Genomic DNA, 4,756 nt, shown 5'->3' with positions numbered 1-4,756 from the left:
CATTATTAACTTACAGCAAAATCACTCACAAATTTAACAAAGTCATTTTGAGAGATTAAAAGCATTTTATATATATATATATATATATATATATATATATATATATATATATATATATATATATATATATATATATATGTATGTATGTATGTATGTATGTATGTATGCATGTCTGCCTGACAACAACAACAAAAAAAAACCCCAAACATTTCTATTTTGTTGTTTTGCTTGCAACATCTCAGGGTTTAGCATTGCATTTGATTCAGACAGCAGGTTATAGTGGATTTACACATCCCTTACAGTGTCAGGCTCAACATTAATAACATTCTTGCCAGGACTGAAGTAAGAGCTGTTAAATTGGATCACATTAGATTGTTTAAGTGGACCTACTGAAGTGGCCAGTGAGTGTGTCATTTTATCTGAATGCAAGTTTTCCACCTCCCATGCTGACTCTGTACAGTAAGCCAAAGTCTAGGTTTCATAATTCTTATGGTATTGTGCTAATGGCCTTAAATGTATTTCTTTGACACAAACATTGTACCAAAAATCAATGTCTATACTTTGAAAAATGTTTTTGCCCACAGGCACTAAAACTGGAGCAGGCAGACAGATTCAGAGAGGGCCAGGCCGAGGTCAGGTCTAACACTAGCAGCAGCTCAGATCCAAAATCTCCAATATATGGCAGGATGGCAATGACACAGAGGACAAAAAAAACAACCCACTTGCATAGAGGGAAGAGACCACAGAGACCAAGAAAAAAGGCAGAGGGTAGACATAACATCTGAAATGAGAGGACAAGGTAAGTGACACAAAAATAAACCAGGAGACATCATTGAGATAGATTCACTCTCAAATGAGCCAAATAATTTGATAAAGAGCAAACACACCCAAGCTGAGAGCCCTCCCTGCTGCCTTCAGGCGAGAAGCGGGGTTCACCCTGGATGGATTGCCAGTTCATTGCAGGGTCAACACATACAAACAACCATTTGCTCTCACAGCCACACCTATAGTCAATTTAGACTATCCAACTGACCTAGTCCCCTCTTGCATGTCTTTGGACTGTGCGAGGAAGCCAGAGTACCTGGAGAGAACCCACACAGGTACAGGAAAAACATGCAAACCCCAGAAAGACCCCACCAAGTCGGGGCTTGAACCCAGAACCTTCTTGCTGTGAGGCAACAGTAATAACCGCTGCACCAACGTGCCACCCAAAATGAAAGAGGAACTAAAAATAAAAAGGAATATAAGACATCACAAGAATAACAGATTCAGGAGAAATTAATGATGTTAAATAACATAAAAAAACAAAATCTCAAGCATTCCAATGAAAAAGTTTATGAAAATACTAGAGAATACAGTTTCTGAAGAAATTGTGCATGTGTTTGACTGCTGAGTGATGGAATTATTGAAAAACTGATGCAGGGCTGGAAATCTGGCTTGAGAATTTGAATAGTATTAATTCTTTATGAAATATTTGTAACCAATGAAGGTTTGTTTAATTAAAAGGCTGAGGCTCAACTGCAATGCTGTTTTGAAAAGTTGAATAATGTTAATAATTTATGAAAGATTTGGAACAAATGAAGGTTTGTGTAATTAATAGACTGACACCAGACTACAATGCTGATTTTAATGTATAAAATTTGTTTAATGTGTGCATTTTTAAAAATTTTCCAAACAAAGAGAAGATCAAAAGTAAAAGTTCAGAAGCATTTTGTGCTCATGCTAATGTTTTGTAAGGATACAGGCCATACAACAACCAACATGTTTCAGGCTTTGAGGAAAGTGTCCAAATCATCAATGACTTTGTGAGTCTATCCAAAAAAGAAAAGCAGAAAAGAAAAACTTTCTAACTAAACAGATTGATATGTACACCTCCTCTGAGCACAAATCAACAGCCAATGTTGGCAAATAGTAAATGAAATGGATGAACAGAAAATACTATATTATGAATACTAACCTCTGTTCAACTTTGGAGTGCAGATTTGAAATAATATAATATAAAATATATATTTATAAGCTATTATGCTTTTTTGTGTATTCCCCCCTCATTTTCATTTGTTCTTTTATAAAAAAAGCCTCTTGTAAAAATTACTGTTTTATTACTAAGAAATATTTAATTTCTAATTGTATGTAGTCCTTGGCATGCTGTTTCTTCTCTGTTCTCTAATGTTTTACCTTCTGAATTTGAAATGCTTTTTTTTTTTAAAAGCAAAAGACAATTTGTTTCTCTGGCACCGTTTTAAAATACCCAACAATCAAAATCAAAAAATTCTTAGCTTCTGCGACCTGACACATATATTGATGTACCAATGAACTGTAGTTTCCGTCACTGGTGGAGGACCTGAAGCCGTCATGGAAACTGTTACACAACTCTCCCAATAGGTGGCAGACATCCCTTTTCATTCAAGTTTTTCCACATCCTGTTGGAAACTTTGCCTTGCCGTAGACCCTTTCTTGTAATGTAACTTTTAACCGTGTATGGGTGTCTGTTATTTTGCCAGGAGTTCGATTACAGGTAGTGTGTGCTCCTGCGATGTTCAGCCATTCGAAGCGAGTCTTCAGGGGGCTGTGTTGGCTGTGGTTGCCATGGTGGTTACTCAGCGCTCGGCTGCCCGCTGTGTCGGCGGAGAAAGTTCTTGAGAAGGGCCCTGGGATGATCCATGAGCTCCGGTCAGTCGTGTCTGACTTGGCCGGGGAGGGGAGGTCTTACCTGTGCAGACTGGCCGGGGAACAGACGGTGCAGTCCGTTCAGAAGGTAATACTCCATGAGGCGTGCAGATGCGTGTAATGGAGGTTTAGTCTGTGGAAGAGCTAAAACTCATCGGTTTGGCTTGAATTTCGCTAAAACACTGATTTTTTTTAAAATTAATTTTTAAGTCCTACATTGTAAAGTTGCTCATTTATAATGTGATAAGGCTGAAACATAAAGTAAAACTAAGCTTTTTACTGCAGTTGCAATCATGCAACGTGATCTAAAAATCTTACAATAGATCCTTTGCGAGCTTTACAATGTCCGTTTTTGCCCAAATGTTAGTCACCTGATGACGTATTTTGATAGTCATTTAGGAGGCAGTCATTTTTGGTGCTTTATATACGGTATATGCCTTCTTACTTAACGAGTGAGCTAGTACGAATACGTTTATGAAGGAAGAAAGTGACACCTCACCTTATTCCACTTCCTTTTCAAGACTGGAAGAATGTCACTGGTAAAAGCGGAGTTGTTTTTAGAGCAGTATTTGGGAGTCACTGTCTAAAGGGTATTTTAGTAGTGCAAGGCTAGCCGTTAGTGCCTGTAACGATCACCTTAAACTTTAACACCACTAACAAGTCTCCTGTTGAGTAAATACAAACATCTGGTAATAAATCTCTGTTTCAAGAGAATAGTAATGTTCAGTTCTTATGATATGTGATTGCATTGATTTTACAAAAAAAACATCTAGGCACCAATTTTCTGATTAAAAAAAAACATCAAGACATTAATTGGCAGTTGCATACTATCTAGTTTTCAGCCTGTATATTAGGGGAAGTTGAATGGTTATATGTTGCTAGTGGCAAACAGAAAGGTGAGCAAAAACCGAAGGTTAGATCCTGGTTTGACTGTTGATGATGCTAAATGTTGGTACAATCCCTGCCTCATCTAACCAGTCTTTCATACTCTCCTCCAGGCCTTCTCTCAGGTACTCAGTGTTGTTGCAGGAAGTTTGGCTGCAGGTCTGAATGTAATTTTAGAATATATCACACACTTCCTGCAGACGACAGGAATCCAAGGTAAACACCCCACATTAAACTGCACTGTCACATCACATGGTGCTTGGAAATTAAAGGTTACCTTGACTGTTTTCTTCTATGTAAAAGAAACTGATGCATGTTTGCACATTGTCTCATGGTGCTTGTGTTCCTGTCTTCCACAGTGGGCTTCCCGGTCACTAAAGTAACCTCAGAGGGGGTTATATTTGTTGCCCAGTGGGTCATTGTAGCTATCGTGGGTTACTTGCTGATATCCCTCATTTTTCGATTGGTTGCCTCCACTCTGAGGAGAGCCCTGTGGCTGCTCAAAGTGTGTGCTGCTTTGGCCTGTTTTGGATTCATCCTAAGCGACCACAGCGTTGGCACAGAAACCATTGCTGTGCGACTTGCTGTCCTTGTGTGTGTCTGCATCCTGCTGGGTGTAGGATCTTCAAGTAGCTCCAACATGGCAGATAAGACTGCTCACCTGGAGGAGCATGTGAAGATCCTTGAAAGACGATTGAAAGAGATGGAGAGGAGGAGGAAGAGGACAGAGGAGTGAGGGATATAGACTCAAGTCAATCTCTCATTTCTCTTTTCCACATGCAGCACTGTTTGGCCAAGGCTGATGCAGATCACGAGCGTTATCACATCCATCTCATCGGGATGTGTTCAGGGGTGCATGTGTTAAAAGGGCTTATGAAAAGTCAAATGTTTGTCCTGTACCTTCCGTTTTTGCAAGTCTTCAAGGGACCACTGGTGTATGTCAAGGGCTTCTGGAATATCAAGAAAGAAGAGTTGCACAATTTTGCAGTTTGATATTTTCCATAATAAGGGGTTTTAAAAGTAATCATGAATTGTAACTGAAATTTAAGTCTTGTTTTTTTCTGGGAGCAATGATTTCTATTCTAAAGGCTCTGTGTCCCCCTGTCACAGCCTCTCTGTTTATGGTATACTGTTTATGTCCAGTACTAAGTGTCCTTTTACCACATTAAAGAAATATTCCAAATTCACTTTCTTTTAGAGAATG

At 38.9% G+C, this 4,756-nt stretch overlaps 1 protein-coding gene across 1 annotated transcript; it reads left to right on the top strand.

The window, feature by feature from the left end:
• The first annotated feature begins 2,387 nt into the window (after positions 1-2,387).
• On the top strand, positions 2,388-4,739 carry tmem109 (transmembrane protein 109). Its single transcript, XM_086210662.1, has 3 exons — positions 2,388-2,755; positions 3,666-3,768; positions 3,912-4,739. Exons 1-3 carry the CDS (start codon positions 2,534-2,536, stop codon positions 4,286-4,288), a joined length of 702 nt encoding a protein of 233 aa, XP_086066788.1. The 5' UTR covers positions 2,388-2,533; the 3' UTR covers positions 4,289-4,739.
• Positions 4,740-4,756: the final 17 nt, after the last annotated feature.

Source organism: Aulostomus chinensis, chromosome 8 (genome assembly GCF_037954235.1).
Source record: "Aulostomus chinensis isolate RoL2024-O1b breed Wild chromosome 8, RoL_Achi_v1.0, whole genome shotgun sequence".
Classification (NCBI taxonomy): domain Eukaryota; kingdom Metazoa; phylum Chordata; class Actinopteri; order Syngnathiformes; family Aulostomidae; genus Aulostomus; species Aulostomus chinensis.
The sequence above is the reverse complement of the archived record's forward strand: the minus strand, read 5'-3'. Positions and strand labels throughout refer to the sequence as shown.

Excerpts from the sequence above, each read along its gene's own strand:
- tmem109 (XM_086210662.1), top strand. The coding sequence starts at position 2,534 with ATGTTCAGCCATTCGAAGCGAGTCTTCAGGGGGCTGTGTTGGCTGTGG. Across the intron at positions 2,756-3,665 it reads CGGTGCAGTCCGTTCAGAAG|GCCTTCTCTCAGGTACTCAG; the intron begins GTAATACTCCAT and ends ACTCTCCTCCAG. Across the intron at positions 3,769-3,911 it reads GCAGACGACAGGAATCCAAG|TGGGCTTCCCGGTCACTAAA; the intron begins GTAAACACCCCA and ends TGTCTTCCACAG.